Raw genomic sequence first — 19,843 nt, 5'->3', positions numbered from 1 at the left:
GAGAAAATGAGCCTCGCTCAGCTTTCCCAGCTCTGTTCTCTCCTGAGAGCTTTCAGGGCCTTTCCATTGTCCCGCACATTCCCACGCCTAGAACTTCCTCCACCTCCTTTCCGCCCAGTGCGATTTCGCCCTCTACCTTGGGTCATGTTTCTCTCCGAACGCTTAGCGAGACCCACCTTCCTTCTTATTAAGACGCTTAGCAAGACCCACCTTTCTTCTTATTAAGACTCACAGCCAGCTGGGTCAACCAGGTCATTAGCTCGACTATTCACTGCCGCTGAGGGGTTGTGAGAACAAAGGATGATGGAATGTTCTGCAGGAAGTGGATGGGCTTTATGAACCGCTGAAAAATGAGAAGCTTGGCTTCTAATAAGGATTCAAGTGTGAAAATGTACGATGTCATAGAAGTTTTCCTGAGAATACTTAGAAGCCAAGAGCATTAAATAAAGTGTCCTAGAGGGGAAAGGGAGAGCCATAGCTTAAGCTCTTAGCAGGTAGAATTTCTTTACATTTATATTTCTTCCTATAACTTTCCCTAAGTCTTGTGCCCAGAACTCTACTTGTCTAGTACTCGCTGCTCTCCTACAGCAAAAAAGGCACCCGGAGGCCACACCAGGGTCCACTGGTGCCCCAGTCCTGTTCACAGCTTCATGTGCCTCTGAACTCTGTTCAGTGCTCTGAGCGGGATCACTGGCTCAACAGGATCAGTCTCGAAGCCCCATCAGCTGGTTGTCCTCAGCATAAATCCCTTACCTAATAATGATGACCGAGGACCCACTAGGTTTCCCAGGCTTCACACACATTGCCACAAATCCTTCTAATAGCCTACAGAGTAACTCTGGCCATCCCTATTTGCAGATGAGCAAACTAAGTTTCCACAGGAGAGGGCACCTGCCCAGGATAACCCAAATGGCAGAGCTGATGACCATCCCTGATAATCTGACCTGAGTCCCAGCTCCTCTCTGGCCTTGCAGAGCCATGCTGCAGGCAGTATTCACAGTCAAGGTTGTCTGGCAGTGTGGAGGAGAGGGCCTGGAGCCAGCCACAAGCACCCTTTCTGACTACACCACCTCCCACCCAGCCCCACCTGAGCCTAGCTCCTAACACTCCCCACAGGGCCTGGGATTGTGGTTCTGCCCCCTGACCCCATAGCTTTTCCCTACAAGCCAAACCAAGTGTCACGAACCCCTAGACTCACTTAAGTGGAGCCCAACAGTCCTCATACCGTAGCCCCCATTCTTCATCTCCAAAATGTTCCTCTTCCGAATCCACAGCCCCCCAAAAAAGCAGGACTGTGAGCACGAGTGAGTGGGTGTGCATGTGGAGGTTCTAGCTTGGTGCTGCCCCAGGGCAGATTTGGTCTGAGATGGGCAAATTGTGCTTCCCACATGCAAAATGTGGTGCCTGGGACAGGACACTGCCTCCTGCTCCTGCTCCTGCTCCTGGATGTGGCTGGAACAGACTCTGAGCCTCAGCTGGAGCCTCCCCCAAGACTCCAGCCTGGGGGAAGGATGGCTCTTGTTTTCGTTTCTCCCCAGGCATAGGCTTTGGTTAAAGAAGTGCATGGGGCCTTACTATACCTTCAGTCAGATCAGATCAGAGCCCTCATGGGGCTTCTGATCTTCTGATCAGTGGGTCAGAGACCTTCCTCTGTCTTTCTTTCAGGCAGGCAGATAACAGGGGATGCTAACCCCCCTGCAGGAGCCCTTATACCCAGTCAGGGGAAGGAGGCCTCAGATGTGGCCTGCAGAGAGGGTAAAAGCAGCCCCCGCCCTGACCAGGGCTGCCCACAATCGGGCTGCAGGATTAGCCAAGTGTGCAGTCAAATCCAGCCTTCCAGCCCAGAGGCTCCTAACAGCCAAGCTGCCACAAACTGGCCTGGGCATTGAAGCTGACCCCACCCTCCTGATGCTCCAGGCCCCAGCTCTGACTGTCAGGCTAATGCGTCTCCTTTGCTCCTCAAAGGGCAGGTTTAGTTGTGGGGATGGGCAGTGAGGCAGCCAGCCTGTGCAAAGCACCTCAAGGGCTCTAAGCCTGACGTGACCGACAACTCACCACACAATTGTGGAGAACTTGAACAGGCTGTCCCCAAACACTGGTCATCGAGGCTCCAGTATCTTGAAATCTACTATCAAAACTAGAAACACACACACACTCCAACCAGATCAGGTGCAGCTGCAGCCCCCACTTAAGTGTAATCAGCTGTGGCCACTTTGCAGCCAGGTAGCAGCTCACCTAGATATCCCTTTGATGTCAGAACAGAGAGACCCAGCATGCACTCTAGGTGGAAACAGAAAAGGATGGATTGTGAGTTCACTCTAGAATTTTCCGTGGCTCTCAGCTTGCTGTGTCAGGATATACCCGCAGGCTGTATCCTCTCCCCAACCTGGCCAACCTCCTAGGTGCAGCACAGGCATGACCACCAGAGGGCGCAATTGTCCCTCTGAACTTGCAGGAAATCTTTCCCCACCTACTTCGTTGTTTTTTGTTTTTTTTTTTTAAATGAAGGGAAGGTAATTAGGTTTATTTATTTATATTTGGAGGAGGTACTGGGGATTGAACCCAGGACCTTGTGCATGCTAAGCATGCATTCTACCACATGAACCTCCATCTACCCTCTTCTCCATCTACTTTGGAATGAACCTTCCACCAGCCTGCCACCTCTCAGGAATTTGGCAGCAGTCAGAAATGAAGCTGGGGGTGGAGAGGGGTGGGAGGGTGCCCCCCCTACAGGTTCTTCGCCCTTAAAGCATCTTCAGTCCTGCATTAGCAGGTGAGGGAGACAGATCCTAAGACTACTTACAACAGAGAAGTGCTGAGCTCAGTGGGACTGCGCATTTGTGGGGAGAGGTTGAAAGGGGTAGGAGACCCAGCCTGCTCTCTGGGTAGAACCAAGACCACATTCAGTGACCTTCCTCAGACTCTCCTGAAAAGATACCTATGAACACAACTGCCCTTGGCAGCTTCCCTCCCCTGCAGACCTGTTCCCCATGAGCCCTCCCCTTTTCTCCATAGCAATGATCCCCAAATCACCTCTTGACCTGCTTCATTTTAGGAAGACCTAGAGAATTCTCCCTTCTTTCCTCCCACTCACACCTCCAGTGAACTGAGGGTTAGCTGTTTCGCCCTCTGATAGCATTTATTGTGCACCTGCTATATGCCAGAGGGGCGGGAGGTGGGGGCAGAGCAGCAGTGTTGCAGAGTAAGGCAGGCTGGGGCATCCCAGGCAGAGAGGCAAGGTCAAAGGGGACGGGGCGTGCTGGGCTGCCCCCTGTGTTATCCAGCGGTCGTGGGGCCCCGGCAGAAGTTCTGGTTATAGAAGTGGCGGTTGTCCCTGGTCAGGGTCATGCCCAGCTGGGCCCAGAAGCTGCCCTGGCCACTGGGCTGCTGGGGCCAGAGGAGGACACTCTGGCGGCAGAGGTGCTGGCGCAGCCGCACATAGCGGGAGCGGTAGGCGTCGGGGCGCAGGATCACCAGCACCACAACGTCCTTGCGGTCCTCCAGCAGGCGCTGCTGGGCCAGCAGGAAGCTGGCACGCAAGAGGCCACTGACCCGGTCCGTGTGGGCCAGCACAAACAGGGTCTTGCGGCTGCTGTAAATGGAGGCCCACAGGTTCTCAAAGAGCGTCTTGCCAGGTAGCCAGTCACGCTCCTCCAGGCACAGGCGGAGCGCCCGGCGCCCACGGCGCTCCTCCAGCTGCACTCGCAGCTCGTTGTACACCCAGTCGGCCACTGCGCTCTGCGCCTTGTCGAAGACCACAAAGGCATCATAGAGCAGGGTATCTGCACCCCGCCGCTGTCCCCGCCGGGGCAGCCAGGCCAGACACAGGTGGAAGCAGTACCAGAGGTCCCAGCCACAGAGGTGGTACAGCATGGGCACAGCCAGGCCCAGGGCCACGGTCAGCAGCGAGAGGCCAAAACAGCCCCAGGAGAGGGCCTCGTCCAGACAGAGGCGCAGGTCCTGCGCAAAGATGCTGCGGCCCCGGAGCTGGCCGGGGCTGCCACACTTGACGCGGCTGGGCAGACCAGGCACAGCAGCCTGCACCTCCAGCAGGAAGTCCACGAAGACTGCCCCACAGGCGCAGTGCAGAGGGTTGGCGCTCACATCGAGAATTTTCAGGGTGCCCACTAGGGAGCCAAACCAGGAGGGTTCCACCGTCCTGAGAGCATTGGCGCTGAGGTTGAGCTCCTGCAGCACCTTGGCCAGAGCAAAGAAGCCAGGGGCCACAAAGGTGATGCTGTTGCCACTAAGGTCCAGCCTCCGGAGCTGGGTGCTAGATGGCAGGCTGCCATTGCTCAGGGCCTTCAGCTGGTTTCCCGCCAAGTCCAGAGCTTCCAGCTCAGGTAGGAGGGCCAGGCTGCTCCAGTTGAAGAAGGCCAGCTTATTATCACGGAGACGCAGCAGCCGCAGGCTCTTGGGGAGGTTGTCCAGGTTGCGTGGCAGGAGGGTGTGCAGGTGGTTCTGGGACAGGTCCAGCAGGACCAGGCTTCTCAGGCCTTGGAAGAAGTGCAGATAGAGGTCTCCCTCAGCCCACATCTGGCTCAGGGCATTGCCGCTAAAGTCCAGGGCCCGCACTGAGGCGCTGCAGAGCTGCTGGGACACGCGGCTATGGATGCCGTTGTGCGCTAGGCTGAGGTAGCGCAGGGCAGGCAGCTGGGCCACAAAGCTGAGGTTGTGGCCCACGCCCTGCATGCTGAAGGGCTGGCTGTTGTAACTGAGGTCCAGCGCCTCCAGCCGCGGCAGCTCCGTGAACGAGCGCCCGTGGTACAGGTCCAACTTGTTGTGGGACAGGTCCAGCACCCGCAGGCTAGTCAGCGGCACAAACTGGGAGCCATTGACTGCCTGGGAGATGCTGTTGTGGCTCAGGCGCAGGCACTGGAGGCGCGAGAGATGGGCAAACATCTCTGGCTGGACTGTCACCAGGTTGTTCCGCGAGAGGTCCAAGGTGAAGCTGAAGGGCTTGCAGTTTGGCATGAAGTCCTCTGAGCCGAGGGTGTTCAGTGGGCCTTGAGCGAGGTTCCTGGTTGGCAGCCGGAGCTTCCCTCGGCCATCTGCCTTGCCTGTGGTGGCCGCTGGCCTCATAGCTCCGCTGATGCGGTTGTCTGACAGGTCCACGTAAAGCAGGCCAGGGAAGGCCTCAAAGATGCTGAGCTGGGCCTGGTTGATGAAGTTCATCTGCAGGTGCAGAGTCTGGAGCTTGGGCAGGTGGGCCAGCGGCTGGAGCGTGGTCTCACTGAGTGAGCGGAAGAAGATGCCGTGCATGTCCAGCTCCTTCAGGGACAGCAGGCCCCTGAAGGAGGATGCCAGGTGCAGGTGGGCAAATGACACCTTCTTGTGGTAATTGAAGGACAGGTTGAGCTTGGTCAGCCGGGCCAGGCCCTGGAAGGCCGTGGTTTTGGTGATGCACGTGTAGAGGAAGTTCTCACTCAAGTCCAAAACTCGGAGGCTGCCTAGGCCACGGAACCATCTGGTGTCCAGTCTGTAGAGAGAACTGTCCTTCAACACCAAGCCTTCGAGGCGGCTCAGGTGGCTGAAGGTGTCGGGGTGCAGCTTGGGGAAGCCCTTGGGGCACTCTATGCAGGGGTTGCGGGCGTGGTCACAGCGTCGGCAGTTCCCACCCACGTCAAGCACACGCAGGGCAGTCAGATTGGCCAGGTCCTCGGGTGCCAGGGTGACAATGTGGTTGTAGGACAACAGCAGGGATTCCAGGCTTGGAGGCAGGCGGCGGGGCACTTCCGTTAGGTTGTTGTACTTGAGTGACAAGTGTGTGAGGTTGCCCAGGCCCAGGAGGGCGCCCGGGGCCACCTCCAGCGCCCGCGGGCAGGGGTTCTTGTAGTAGCAGTTGCCATCCATGTAGAGGAAGCGCAGGGCATGCAGGCCGGCGAGGTGGGTGGGGTCTAGCACCAGGATACTAGTGCGGCTCAGCGACAGGGACACGAGGGAACTGGGCAGGGCGGGCACGGTCGTGATGCTGTTGTAGCTCAGGTTCAGCTCCTCCAGGGTAGGCACGGCCAGGAAGGTGTTGGGTTCGATGGTCATGTGGCAGGGGAAGTGCATGGGGCTGAGGCCAGCCGGCGGGCAGTTCCACTTGAGGTTGAGACTCCGCAGGCTGGACAGGTGGGCAAAGTCGGAGTTGTGCAGGTGGTGGATGCGATTGGAGAGCAAGGAGAGGCTGGTGATGTTGGCCCGGGGCGCCGCCGCCGAGAAGTGGGGCACGGACTTCAGGAACAGCCAGTTACAGTTCACCAGGCCGTGGGGCTGGAGCTCACAGGGAAGGAAGGCAGGCAGGGTGCCCTGGGCCAGGGCTGCAGCCAGTGCCGCCGTCTGCACCAGGAGAGAAAGAGGGTGCAGGGTGCCGCGGCCTGGGGTCTGGGGGTGGGGTTGGGCACCATGTGAGTGCACGGCCCCAGCTCCACCTTCACCCACCCCACTTCCTGGGTATCCCAGCAGGGCTGCCAACCCTCTCCCTCCCAGCCCTCCAGGGAGGTTCCTGTTTCTCTGCCCGGTGCCCATCCCAGCTCCAAGGCCTGTGGAGAACTTGGACGTAGGTCTGAGACCCAGCTGTCGACTCAGAGTTGGGGAGTCAGAGCTGGTTCTGAGACCCAGAGTCCAGACTCATGATCTAGAGCTTTCCACTCATAACGAAACCCCAGCTGGACAGGAGAGTCAGGCAGGTGGTCCACAGCCCCACATGGTCTCCCCCACTCTCCACTTCTGTTCTGCAGAGGCCATTTCTCTTTCCTCCTGCGCAAGGCAGGTACCTCCCCTTCCCTCCAGCCTCCCTGAAAAGCCCCCTCTACTCTCTACCAGACTCCCCTCAACCCCTCCCTCTCCCTTTGGCCAAGACCCAGGTGGGAAGGAGGGTCTCCTGCTGGGGTTCAGGCTGGCTACTCCCCAGGGCCCTGGCCAGGGCATGCAATGCCCAGCAACCTTCCCCTCTGCCCACCTCCCCCAGCCCAAGCACACAATCTGCCATGGGTCAGAATGGATTAGAGGGGTGGCTGGGCGGCAATGGGCAGACAGGGCCCAGCCTCCTCACCCAAGCAATGGGTTTGGGTCTCACAGCTTAAGGAAGAGTTCTGCTCTGACGTCTTCAGGGTTCAGTGGATGTCCCCAGAGCCACCTGGATGACAGCCCCTTTTACGACTGCCTGCAGCCACCAAGCCACCTTTCTCCTTGCCACCTCCCACTGTCCCCTTCTCAGGCGGCTGAGGGCTCCTACCATGACAGGGAGCGGGGGCTTCTCCGGAGGGTCTGGCGTGCAGACTGGGCAGCAGCTGCGGGGAAAGACGCTTCGTGCTCACAGCACCTTCCTGTGGTGCCGGCTCAGAGAACAGGAAGTGAGAATTTCACAGTAACCTAATAGTCCCCTTCCTTCCCCGCTATGCCCATGGCAGGGCTCGGGGGTGGGGGACGCAGAGAGTCTGAGGCCATTTGCATAGTCAGATGGCTGACGGCCCCTTCACCCCTTCCTCTTTCCACTCCCGCCAACTACCACAGCCCACGGCCTGTCCTAACAATCTGCCGCATCACGTGTGGGCCTCACACCTGTCCTCTGGGAAGTCTGGGGAGAAATGACGGCCCAGAGCCCAGGCTGAGGTCGGTGAGAGACTGGAATTAGGGGCAGAGCTAGGTGGGCAGGCTGACACACATGCCAGGGCTGTCCCGACCCGAGAGGAATCTTTCACCCTTGTGACTCTGCCCTCGGAGCCCCTGCCCCTAGGCAGCCCTCTCAGGCCAGTGGCTCCAGCACTGCCCTTTCCTGCCCCTAGCGCCCCATCCCCAGAGCTCTGCGTGCCACACAGGGCCTAGCGTCTGGGGTGGGGGTGGGGGCAGCATTAGTCTCACCCAGGCTCACCCTGCCCCACCGCAGGTGCCATTTCCTCTAGGAGCAGGGCCTCCTCTGCCTTCCCAGTGCACATCAGAGCACAAACCCCACAGCTGGGCCAGCTGGGACCTCCTGGCTCTTCCCATGCTCCTTCTGACCCAGGTGATAGAAACAGATCACTCAGGCCCAAACCTCAAGTTGACCCAGGACCCTCAGCTAGTCCTGCTGGCTCTGCCTTCAGAATCTGCCTGTTGTCCACCACTTTCACATCCACCAACCTGGTGTGAGCTGCCAGCACCTCTCACCCACACAAGTGCCATGGTCACCTCCCTGTGGGGGGTCCTGCTTCTGCTCTCAAACCCCTCAGCCTATTCTCATTCAGCCCCTACGTCACATTAGGTCCCTCCTCTGCTCAGATCCCTCTATGGCCCTTTCTGGAGTCAAAGCCACAGTCTACATAATAGCCAGCAAGGTCCTATGGGATCTGCCCTGCCATTGCCTCCCTGACCAGTCTCCAGCCACACTGGCCTCCTTGCTGTCACTTGAACACACTCATGTACTCTCTCATCCCAGGGCCTTTGAACATACCCTTTGCCTGGAAGCTCTTTTCCCAGCTACTCACATGGCCCCCTCCATCACCTCCTTTACATCTCTGCTCACACGTCACTGTCTCAATGAGGCCTTCCCTGGCCTCCTCATAAACCCCTACCCCGGATCAGGTACTCCTGAGCTCTTTTATCTACTCTTCTTTGTCGTAACAGTGTTACCTGGTAACATACTATGTCACTGATTTTTCATGGTTTCTTGGATATTGTCTTATTCTTCTGCTGGAATGTCAGCTTCTTGATGACAAGGCTCTTGTCTGTGTCCCCAGTGCCCAGCATAGTACCCAGCACATAGTAGGTGCTCAATATTTGCTGAATCCATGGGTCTCCAGTACTTAGCTCTGGGCAGGTACAGAGAGTGTCTCTGAGTGATGGTTGAATGAATGAATGAACAAATAGAGCTTCTGCTGGGAGGAAGCAGGGCTGGACATCTGCCACCCTACTTCTCCATGCCCATCTCTGGGTGGGTGTCATGGCACGTAGGCTCCAAACTGCCGGGCATCCAGCTAGTGCACAGGCCCAGGTGGTTTAGCAGCATAAAGGTGATGGCACTGTCTTCTTCTCCACCTGGGAACCAGTGTTAGAAAGGACAGACCTCCTTCTCTGAGTCCTGGCTAGGGTTCCAGCTCTTCTCCCTTCAATTACAGGGCTTTAGCAAGGGCTGAGGGAGGCCCCAGGGATGGGACACTGCCCTGAGTCCCAGGCCAAGATGTGTTCTCAAAAGAAAGGACAGTGCCCATCCAGGAGCTGACTCCATCAGGGACCCCATACCGCCCCACCCCTGCACACCTCCCATCTGGGATAGGAGGGGTCTTCCACCCACTTCTCAGAGGCTAGAATGAAGTTCTGGCTCCTGCTGAACCCTAAGCCCGAGGGAGATTCTCCAGGAGTCCGTGGGACCAAAGACCCAGGCCCTTTGGGATAGGAATGCAGGTACCCAGGAGAGGGCCAATGAACTGAAGAGAAGTCTGCACATGTACACACAGGCTGGAGATACCAAGATCCCAAAGTCCACAGAAACACCCACCATGACTTAGCCCCATAGCAGCCAGGAAACCTAGTGGGCAGAGCTCACCCAGTGTGGCAGGCCCCCAAGGAGGTCTATGTCCTACTCCGCAGAACCTCTCAGTACGTTCCCTTATGATAAAAGGGACTTTGGAGGTGGGAGGAAGTTAAAGATCTTGAGATGGGAGTTCTGGAGTATGGGGGTGGGGAGTGGCGGGAAGGGTGAAAACAATCACAAGAGTCCTTGAGAGGAGATTTGACCACCTAAGGCCATGTGACCAGGGAAGCAGAAGGAAGCAGAATCAGAAGATGCCATGCCTCTGGCACTGAAAATGGAGGGAGGGGCCATAAGCCAAGGAATGCAAGCAGCCTCTAGAAGCTGGAAAAGGCAAGGAAACAGATTCCCTGTGAACCAGCCCTGCAGACACCTCAATGTCAGCCCGGTCAACTCATTTCAGATTTACGAGAACTGTAAGAGAATAAATGTATGTAGTTTTAAACCACTAAGTTTGTGGTACTTTGTTACAGCAGACACAGAAAATGAACCCAACCAGATCCCCCATATCAGGGCAGAGGTGTGCCTGCCTCTTGGACGGACTCCCATCAGCAAGGGGGCCTCTCCACGGCTATGCCCTGGTACACACGGACACAGGCTCTCCCACATGCCTGCAGCCAGCTGGGCCGGGGCTCCACCGAGCAGGCCAACCGGCCTCTTCTGAGTCGGGATGGGGCAGTTCTATGCCCAGGTCCTCCCTACCCGCCACGCCAGTCCCTCAGGGCTAGACTCAGCTGTTGATTTAAAAATATTTTATTCTTTAAAAAATACAGCATTCAACCATCTCATCCTGCAGTGACCCCCCTGCCCCAGCCCCACTGTGGCCAAAGGCTTCTGGGCTGTGCTGGGACACCAGTCTCAGTTCCCCCAGGTGCCAGGTTCATGTCAGGCCCCCACCCAGTTCCTTGAGCCAGCTGGGCAGGATCTCCCGATGCCCTGGGCACCTGGATGAGAGGCAGGGACAGCAGTGTGGGAGGGTCACAAAATGCCAGCCCAGTGGCCCTTGGAAGCTTTAAGAGTGTTCAGTCACCAGCACTCCTGCCCCACAGGAGGCAAGCCCCACCCCAGAGCTCAGGCTGGGAAGGAGGGAGGTGGTCATGGAGTGGGTAGGGGTGGGGAGTCTAGGTGAGGCCCCATAGTCCACAGGCCAGCAGGGCTCAGGTCCCGCCACCTAGCTGTCGTCCCCATTCTCACCGGGGCCACGGATGAGGCGCTTGTGGCCCCGCTTGCCCCCGGGGCCCTTGGGCTTGGCAAAGGCCTGCTTGAAGGCATGTTGCTTGGGGTGCACTTCATCGTAGAGGAACTCAGCCGTCAGCTCTGCCCCATCACCAATCTCAATCTGTGTGGGGCAAGGCAGGGGTCACTCCAAGGGTGGAAGGACGCCAAAACACACCACCCTTGGTCACCCCCACTCCTGAGGCACCCCCTTGATCTCTCACATTCCAGCTCTGCAGTGTCCTCCCAGATCCCCTCCTAAAACACCACCTCCAGGAGCAAAGAGCCTGGGGCCTGCTGCCCTGCATGCCTTGGCCCCCCACTGCCTTCCAGACCCAAGGAAAGGAGAGACACGGGCGTCAAAGCTGGGGCCTGTCCATGCCACCAATCAGCTGGGCAGCCTTGGGCGACGCACGTTATCCCTTGGGCCTCAGTGGCCCCATCCACCCTTCAGGGCAACAACCCCTGCTCAGCCTCTGCCTTGGGACCGGGATGCTCCATGTGGAGGGTGGGGTGGCAGGGCCCTGGGAGGCAAGGCCCTGGGGAAGGGGCGCCCACCTTCTTGGCAATCTCCAGCTGGAAGTCCTGCTCCACGGAGTCAAGGAGGCGGCTCTTGCAGCTGGAGTAGAGCATGCGCTCCTTGATGCTGCACTTGTAGCCCGGCATGGAATAGACGAACACTGTGGGGGACCGGGAGGTGAGCCGAGCAGGCAGGGCCTCCTGCTGCCCCTAGGCCGCTATGGGAGACCCACCCAACTGAGACCAGAGCTACTCCTGCCCACCACAGGCACGGGGGCCCTGCTATGGCCACTCACCCACAGACTCCAGGGGGTCACCCTCGTGGGTGTGCTTGTAGAGGAAGAAGTGGTAGCGGGCAGCATCTCGGGGCACCCGAGAGGGCAGCTGGGCCACATCCGTGGGCTCCGTGTGCACCAGCTCAATGGTCTCCCGCTCCAGGTCCAGCTTCTGCAGAGGGGCAGGGGGAGATGGGAGGGCACTGCTCGGGGGAGGGCCTAGGCCCCCCTCTCCAGCAAGAATTCCCTAAGGTAGGAACCTGCTTTTACCTCTCCCAGGACACCCTTCCCCAGAAGCCATCTCACCAAGGGGGTGCCTCTAAAGAGGTCACTTCTGGGCCCAGCCCTAACTCTGCCCCTTTGAATGCTCTGCTAGAGGAGGGTCTCACCAAGGGTGGTGAATAGGACAGTGGGGAGGGTCTCAATCTCAGGGAAACATCACCCTGGGAGGCCTCTGGGAGGACACGCCTTAGTAGGGAGGAGCCACTCTGCTTGAAAGGGAGCAGCATTGGCCCACAGCTGGGTGGGCCTCCCACAGGGGCAAAGGGACCATGCCTGGGGAAAGGGGGTGGTCAGGGGGCTGTAGAGGGAATTTAGGACAGGAAGGGGCTGAGGGCTGAACGCAGAGGTGATGTGTGTATGCAGTGGGGAGGGCAGAATGCACAACCCTCCCCAGTGTTTCATAGGTGTCCCTGCAAGTGAGCGGGGCTGGGCAGGGCAGGGGAACAGAGTGCATCCATTTTTTACGGTGGCTGCCCCCTAAACAAGAACTGCAGGGATGGGAGGCAGCATCCATGTTCCCACAAGTACATGGATGAGCTGAAATAAACAGGATGGGGGTGTTGCACATGTGTACATGTGGGTGGGAACAGTGTGGGGGTGCAGCATGTCTCATATGTGCGTCTGGGTAGGGAATGGGCACCCACCAGCTGGATGTAGTTGATCTCCTTCTGTCTGAGCTGCTGAAGTGCCCGCTGGGCCTGAGGCTGCAGAGGAAAAGCCAGGCCCTGCAGGGTCTGGTGTTTGCTCTCCACACTGATCTCAGTCTTCACCTGGGGAAAAGGTAAACAGTGAGCAAGGCCCTCACCTGCCCAAACCAGGATGTACCCTGCCTGGGGAGCACAGGCTCAGCCAGCTGGGCCTCACATGACCTCGGGGGCCTCAGGCCAGGACTCTGCCCACCCTGCCCAGTGTGCCCACCTCGTTAATACGGATCTGCTGAAGCTCTCTCTCAGCTGAGGTCAGTGGGGCAGGTGCCGCACAGGATGACAGGTGTTTCTGGTAGCCAGCAAAGGAGAGGTCATCCTGGCCGGGGATGCAGAGGCATAAATGAGAACCTTGGGGTGGACTGCCAGAAGCCCACTAAGCACCCCAGCTGGCAGCCCCCAGGCTCTCTCAGCCCTCCCTACTCATCCCAAAGCCCGGCGTCCACTTGCTCTGTGACCCTGCATAGCATCCCGCTCCCTGTGGGCCTGTGACCCTAGCCTGGTGGATCCTGGCCTCAGGGAGCTACCTTCACAGTCCCGAAGAGCTCATCCTTGATGTGACCGCCCCCAAATTCCTTCTTCACTGTGGCCCGTGTGGCTGCATACAGCATCTTCAGTCGCACCTGAAGGGCAGGGCCAAGCCATGAGAACCCTCTAGACACAGATGCCTGTTCCGGGAAGGCAGGAGCCTCAGCCTGGGGCCTGGTCACCACATTGTGTCTATGCACCCAGCAGAGGGCACAGCACGGAGGTGAGGATGCAGTAGGAGTGGCTTGGACAGTAGGGGGAGCCCTTGCCCATCCCAACCTCTGCCTCCCAGAGCCAGGCTGACCTTGCTGGGAAGGCTCCCCGAGACCCCAGGCTCCAGACACAGGGTCCTGTACCTCCCTCATACTCTCTGGAGCAGGATCTGATGTCTCCCTCCTCAGACTCCCCAGGGCAGGGCTGTGTTATCTTGTTCAGACCCAGCTTCCCCTCCTCTGATCTTTGGGCTGGGCAGGGGTCCCTAGGACTCACGGGGGAATTATCAGGTGACCAGGCGAGGAAGAGCCACTCGAAGCCCTGGGCGTTCTGCGTGTCCAGGCGGTAGAGCAGGTAGCAGGGCTGCTGGGCATCCAGCAGCGGCAGCACGGCCCTGTCATAGTCCTGGTCCCAGCAGCCCACCAGCTCTCGAGAGGCACCCAGCACGAGCTGCTCTGGGGGCAGAGGCCAGGTGAGCCAAGGAGTAGCCATGTCCCACACCCGCCTCTGACTGTGGGCCTCAGCCTCTGGCTGTGGCTCAGACCTGCTGGTTGCCCACCCCACCTGCCCCGAGAGTCCCCAAGTCCCTGAAGGATGTCTGTGAGACTGAATCAACATATGAGTGAATGAATGAATGAGGGCACAAAGCTGCCAGCCAGAGGTTGCTCCCTCCACACATGCACATGGATGTGCATAGAAATGGCCCTGAGAATATGCCCACGAATGACCCAACATGGACAACCACATGAAGACACGCAGCCATGTGCCCATGGCCATCCCTCAGGAACACCCACACACTCAGACCTCACCCCTCCGGCCCAACCCCACCACGCCACCTCCTGCTGCCTTCCCCCTCAGCCTGGGGCTCCAGTAGAACCCCCTAGCACCCCCTCCTCAGAATGAATATGCTGTGAGAAGTGGGGTCACAGCGTCAGGCCACAGGAATCTGCAGGAACAAAGGCATGTGGGAAAGAGGAAGACAGGGGCTTCTATCAGACACAGTATAAACAGGTTCCCTGCTGCCACCCAACAGCTGGGGAGTCCCCTTCCCCAGAAGAAACAAATCAAAAGCAGCCAATCTCTTAATGCCTGGGGCCGACCAGCCTTGCAGCCTCTCTGGCTGGTGCATAGTGGCTGAAGGAGTATCGAGGCTGGACATATACTTGACCTATCAGCCCTTAGGCCTTTGGGCCTTAGTGGGGGCACCAAACACCAGCCCAGGCTGGAGGAAGAACTGGGGCAAGGAGACAATCATCACCTGGCCAGGAGTCCCAGCACCTGTCCAAGGGGCCCAGCTGTCAGGGAGCCCCAACAAGCCAGGCCCAGCACCCAGCTCTCCCCTCTCCTCACCTACCCTCCCAGAACTCAGATGGGATCAAGGTTGAAAACCAGCTGAGTGGGGCCCAACAGGACAGCCAAAGTTGTTTAATTTGTTGCCAACATTTTCAAAATGGGAAGTTTTACATAAGAAATGGAATTTACAGCTTCTCTAGAAAAATCAGGAACTCGAGCTACACTCAGCTGGAGATAGGCAGTGGCTGCCTGTCAGGGTGCCTGGACCCTCCTGGGTACTCCCGGGTGCCCCAGCGGCCACAGTGAAGGGTGGAGACAAGGGCTCCCCTACAGACTTGCCCTGCCAAACATTCACAGGGACATCCTGTCTGGGAGACAGCAGGGAAGGCTAAGTACTGGGGTCCATGAGTCTATCTCTTTGGGGGGATGACTGGGGTTGCAGTGGCTGCCACCCCAGGAAGCCTTCACTCCTGACCTAGCCCATGACCCTGACCCAGCCTCTGAGGGCATCTGAATCTGGAGACCCTGGACAAAGCCCAGCATGGCTCTGGCACTAAAGCCTGGGGAGAACTCTGGGTCTGGGCACACCCCGCTGTGCTCCAAATCAGTGTGAGAAAAGTCAGTTGGGCGCCAGACCCATTCAGGGAGCCCTGCAAAGGGCCCACCACTGCATGGCTACCAAGAAGTTCTGGAAGGATTCATGGGGGGCCTAGCCCACCCACAGTCCTGGAGTCTATACCCCTCACCTCCAGGGAGAGCCTCTCAGCATGGAGGAAAGGGGGAGGAGTCCTCCACCCTCAGCCCCCAGAAGCCTCAGTCTAACCCTCTGCCTCCTCAAACCCCACTTCAGGCCTCAGCTCAAGCTCATCTGCCCCCCAACCCCTATACCCCCAAAACCTCCCACTGTGTAAGTCCCAGGTCCCCAGGGACCAGGTCAAGGTCCAACCAAACCTGGAATCCCTTGGTCCTGCTCTCAGAGAGACCGACATATGTCCCTTCTCCCCACTGTGAGGCCACTCCCCAAGGGTACAGGCCCCACTTCTCATGACTACCCCCAGCCAGCAGCCAGGCCAGGTCAAGCCTGCCGACCACAGAGGGAGGTGAGTGGCACTAGCCACGTGGGGCAGTGCTAGGCCTTACTCATCCCCTGACCCATGCCTGACCCAGCTCAGCCTCCTAACTAGGCCCAGCTGACCCTACAGAGCCTCTGGGGAGGCTGGGCAGGACCCCCGGAGCAGGACTCTCCTCGCTCTGCCCCAGCTTTGGTCTCCTGCTCTGTATAACAGGCATGATGAGCATGCCCACCTCCCATGCTCTCCTACAAGGCACCTCCCGTTCCCAGATGGGGAAACTGAGGTCCTGAGGGTGGTGGAGGCCAAAGTCCCCCCACCTCCCAGAGAAGCAGCTGGGTCCAGCCCTCACCCTCGCCCGGAGGAGGCACTCACCGTCCTCAATGATGACTTTGATGAGCCGCACAGAGCCAGCCCGTGCCTTGGCAAAGAACTCCTTCAGCTCCTCAGTGGCTAAGAGAACAAGAAACATGGTGGGGGATGAGCAGGCGGAGGGAGCAGGGAGGCCAGGGACACACTCAGGACCTGCTCTGTCCCGGGGGTCTGGTGGCCGAGCTGGGAGCCGGGTTAAATATGGCCCCCCATGTGACCAGGAACCTGAGACAGCCACTGAACACAAGCTCCCAAATTTAGCCAGCAGAGGTGACAGGCGGGTGGCTGGCTGGCTGGGATAGCTCTGGTGACAGGGCACGTGGGGATGGGACAGCCCACTTGAAAATGGGGTGGGCTCTGGGACAGGCCAAGCCAGCCAGAGTGAACGGCCCCCATTTGTCCCCTGCCCCCCAAGAAGGCCCAGACTGAGCTGGTCTGGGACATGCCTGGCAATGTCACATCTACACACCCAGAAATACATGAACAATTGCCCCCAGTGTGCACTGACCACTATGTCCATTCACACAGGCACACACGCGCTCACGCACACACACACACGCATTGCATGTTACATGTGCCAACAGGTACGTACTCAGTCCAGCACATAACACACATGTGACAGAGAGAGGAACAGAAATACAAGCACCCTCATACATGAACGCACATTCAGCTGGTCAAGCATAAATGGACACACACGTTTAGACATGAAAACACATACACACACAAGGACACGTCCCCGGGGTGCTAGTAAATTCACAGACGGACAAGTGCAGAGCGTGGCTAATGTGTGCAAGCAAGAGGCTGTAGAAAGTATACACAGAAATAAGAGGTACACACTGACACATGTGCACACCCAGCCCCAGCCCACCAGCCAGGCCACCTGACGCCGAGAAGCCCTGAGGAGCCAGGCCAGCCCCGGCACAGCCCTGCCAGGGGGCAAAGAGCCCCCGACCCTCAGGCGGCCAGGAAAAAGTGGCTCACAGCGACTCTCCAAGACAGGCCCTGTCTGTCCCTGGGACACGGAGCTGGAAGATGAAAGCCAATGACCAAGGACTCAAGTGCAGAGGTGAGGATTATGGTCAGAGCAAGGGAATCATGGGAAGTCACAGATCCACTGGTGGTTCAAATGGGGAAACCAAGGTCCCAGTTGGGAAGGGTCCTACTTGGGTCTCTGGGTGCACGGAGCCAGGCCAGTGTGACCTTGGGGTTGCCCAGGGGTCAGGAGAATTCTGCAGGAACACAGCTGGAGGGCTGAGGTCAGAGAATATTTATAGGGCCCAGACTGGGCAGCTTGAGGGTGGGGGGGCTTTAGGAAAACAAACTCTGGTCATGTCCTCAGGTGCCCCTCATGCAGGGTGACCCTGAGCCTGAAACCACAGGCTGTATACCACACTCCAAGGCCGCTGGGCGCGCAGGGTCCCAGCTGAGCCCGGTCGGCCCTTGGGGCTCCAAGCAGCATGGCATGGAGACAGCCCTATTGAGTCAGGACAGAGATACCCCTCCACAGACCCCAAGTACGTCCCCAGTGAAGAGCCTGGCCTCGGGAGCTCCACCTTTTCCATAGCTGTGTATGATCTCTGACCTCACTGAACCTCAAACTCGTCTCTAACATGGAGCTAATACTTGACACATGGTGGAGTAAAGAGAAGTGCTCCGTAATGGGGGCCTTTACAAATAACAATTATCTGTTTTTATTACTGTGATGACTGTGGGGCAGGCTGTGCTGAGCCACCCCTTCGACATGCTCAGACCTCCCCAAAGGGAGAGGCTGACACGCCCCTTCTAGTGTTACCAGCACAAAGTGACACCCCAGGAGTGGAAGAGACATCCTCCTCCATGCCTCCTCAGCCACCATCAATAATCCAGAGGCCAGGCTTGGGACACCTGAGCCTCGATCATCAAAGATTCATGCTCCCTCCACCCTCTCCACCTGCCTCTGCTGCCTTTCCCCCTACCCCCATCCTGTAAGCCTCAGGTTACAGGTCCCTCCTCTGCTCTGCTCTGAGGTCAGCAGAGCCACACCAGGATAGGGCTGGCACCTGGGAATCCAGGGTGATCTCTCCTGCCACCTCCCCAGGCCAGAAATGGGAAGGAGTGGGCTGCTCCCAGGCAGGAGGGTCGAGGGGTTGCTCAGCCCCCAGATTCCCCTAGGCAGGCCCATCTCAGCATATGGGAAATGAAGGAGTGAGGGAGGGCCCAGGCCACAGGACCTGTCAGGCCAGAGAGGGGAAGAGGAGCCCTAATTTTGATTCCCTCCCAGTTGGAGGCAGCAGCAATGACCAGGCAAAGGGGAAGGAAGGGGCAGGTCCAGTGAGGGGCTGTTCCCTTCTGTGGGTCTGAGTTATGAAGCTGCCCCTCCAGCTCTTCTTGGAGAGCAGCTGGCCCAGACCCAGGCCCCTGCTTTTTCTGGTCCTGTGGGGCAGGGCTAGGGAAACCCTCTCAGAGCCAGCCACCAAGCGGCCACAACCACAAGCAGAGATCCAGGTGGTCAGGTTGGTCGATGGTGATGGCCCTGGGCAGGGGAACCTGGTGTGGTAAGAGAAGTGGCTGATAGCCAAACCACTGGGCTATCTGGGCAAGGAGCCTGGGCCTTCCCCACAGGCCAGGCAGCCCTCCCAGGCCAGTGACACAGGGGGACTCTAAGGCCCAGGTTGGGTCAGGACACTTGGCTCCTGGCCACTGCTTCTTCTCCATCCTAAACCCCGGGCACTTAGGAGAGGCCCAAGGTGGGTGATGCTCTGGGCTGGAGAAGCTTGGGGATGGGGGGAGGCGGATGGGAGTCTCTAGGGTCAGGTCCTTCCCCAACAAACCCTTACCTGGACCCTCTTCCCTGCCTCCAGCCTGGAGCTGCGACCTTCCAACCCTGACTGGGGCATCAGGAGATCAGAGTGGAAAATGGCAGGGAGATCAGAGGTCAAGGTCAGATTGGCGTCTCTCCACATCCCACTTAGAGGACCTTGTCCCAGATTTTCCCCAGCCTAGTTTATGAGGGTCCTGGGAGAAGCCAAAGATCAGGGCCCTCTCCTCACACAAACACAAACCCATATAAGTCATACAAACATCCACGGTAACAAATGCACACTGAGATGCACTCAAATTGTGCACACGCACAGACACCCACAGACATGTTCACACAGTCATGAAACACTGATGCCTAAAGATGGTCCCACGCGACAGTGTCCAATCAGCCATTTATGCATATGCATGAATGACCCTAGACGTACACAAGCAGTCAGTTCCAGATGTACATACAGGGCTGTACACACAAGTGCACATGCATGCACACTCCCTCAGATATGCACATCCGGGTACACTCACCCCCAGAAAGGAACAAATATATATAGGCACACACAGGCACAATCCACCCCCAGATGGGCACGCAGGTATTTCCACCCCAGCTGTGCATACACATGTACATTCATCCCGAGTTGTGCACAGTAAGTCTGCACCCCACCAAGATGTGCTCACCCTAGGCGACCCGCGGATGCAAAAGAGAACAGGAAGCTTCCCCAGGCTAGTGCCGGGGAGGAAACAGGAGCCGAGAGCCGGGGAGGGGGCGCAGCCGCGAGCAGAGCCCCTCGGCCCCCTGCCCGCCCGCCATCCGCCCTCACCGTGGATGCCGGTCTGGTGCGCCATGGCTCCGTGCCCTGCTCTGCTCGCGCCCTCGGAGCCCTCGGCTCGGCCCCGGCCGGCTCGGCTCGCTCAAACCCGGAGGAGGAGAAGGAGAAGGATGTGGCGGCAGCAGCCCAGCCTCGCGCTGCTTCCCGGGCGGTGCCGCAGGACCCGCCCCCAGAGCGCCCCGCCCCCGACGGGCGAGGCCGGTCAGGACGGGGCGGGGATTCAGGGGCTGCGCGTGCGCGCAGATGGTCCCTTGTTCCG

At 58.5% G+C, this 19,843-nt stretch overlaps 1 protein-coding gene across 3 annotated transcripts; it reads right to left on the bottom strand.

Annotated features, from left to right (window-relative positions):
- Positions 1–315: 315 nt before the first annotated feature.
- Positions 316–19,744, bottom strand: LOC102514058 (twinfilin-2). 3 transcript variants are annotated; one of them, XM_006179985.3, is made up of 9 exons: positions 15,968–16,181; positions 13,506–13,684; positions 13,016–13,111; positions 12,703–12,807; positions 12,429–12,554; positions 11,524–11,674; positions 11,267–11,388; positions 9,837–9,843; positions 3,153–6,362 (listed from the first exon to the last, which is right to left on the bottom strand). In XM_006179985.3, the coding sequence occupies exons 1-9, from the start codon at positions 16,062–16,064 to the stop codon at positions 3,277–3,279; spliced, it is 3,969 nt and encodes a 1,322-aa protein (XP_006180047.2). In that variant the 5' UTR covers positions 16,065–16,181; the 3' UTR covers positions 3,153–3,276. The 3 variants fall into 3 exon arrangements, with proteins under 3 accessions (XP_032314257.1, XP_006180047.2, XP_032314258.1); XM_032458367.1 differs by lacking the exons at positions 3,153–6,362; positions 9,837–9,843 and adding exons at positions 10,231–10,832; positions 19,576–19,744 and having other exon boundaries at positions 15,968–16,045; XM_032458366.1 differs by lacking the exons at positions 9,837–9,843; positions 11,267–11,388; positions 11,524–11,674; ... (3 more) ...; positions 13,506–13,684; positions 15,968–16,181 and adding an exon at positions 7,223–7,510 and having other exon boundaries at positions 316–6,369.
- Positions 19,745–19,843: the final 99 nt, after the last annotated feature.

The sequence above is a fragment of the Camelus ferus genome, chromosome 17 (assembly GCF_009834535.1).
Source record: "Camelus ferus isolate YT-003-E chromosome 17, BCGSAC_Cfer_1.0, whole genome shotgun sequence".
NCBI classification, from domain to species: Eukaryota; Metazoa; Chordata; class Mammalia; order Artiodactyla; family Camelidae; genus Camelus; species Camelus ferus.
This window is presented reverse-complemented; position numbering and strand designations above follow the sequence as displayed.